At 66.3% G+C, this 430-nt stretch overlaps 1 protein-coding gene across 1 annotated transcript; it reads right to left on the bottom strand.

Annotated features, from left to right (window-relative positions):
- Positions 1-9: 9 nt before the first annotated feature.
- Positions 10-430, bottom strand: PPTG_18305 (hypothetical protein; the record flags this gene model as incomplete). The annotated part of the gene is made up of 1 exon (XM_008916364.1): positions 10-430. A coding segment is annotated over exon 1 (363 nt), but the record flags the coding sequence as incomplete, so codon positions are not given.

The raw sequence follows: 430 nt of genomic DNA, 5'->3' as shown, positions 1-430 counted from the left end.
GGGCGCGCGGACGTCCACGCTCACCTTGTCCGTTTCGAGCACAACCACGACCTCATCCTCGGCCACAGCGTCTCCTGGCTGCTTGAGCCACTCCACGACAGTACCCTCCGAGATAGAGTCGCCCATGGACGGCACAGGCACGTCTGTCGCATCGCCTGAGCTCGAGAACGCGCGGAACTGCACGGTGGATGCAGCGTTGAGACGCTGTGCACGCGCCGTCACAGCGCCGGCGCCGCGCAGCTTTAGCGCACCGGAGTTGGCGGAGCGTGCAGCCAGAACGCCAGCGCTGCTGCTGAGCGACGTGAGGGAGCGGCGTGCGGCGCCGTTGGCACGCGCGGCGGCGCGAAGCAAGACGCGTCCGGAGCCGTGCATTGTGTGATCTGAGCCTCTAGATGCTTATTGGAGTGTGGAGGGTGATGGAATGGAGGGG

This window comes from Phytophthora parasitica (genome assembly GCF_000247585.1).
Source record: "Phytophthora parasitica INRA-310 unplaced genomic scaffold supercont2.82, whole genome shotgun sequence".
In the NCBI taxonomy this organism is placed as follows: Eukaryota; Oomycota; class Peronosporomycetes; order Peronosporales; family Peronosporaceae; genus Phytophthora; species Phytophthora nicotianae.
The sequence above is the reverse complement of the archived record's forward strand: the minus strand, read 5'-3'. Positions and strand labels throughout refer to the sequence as shown.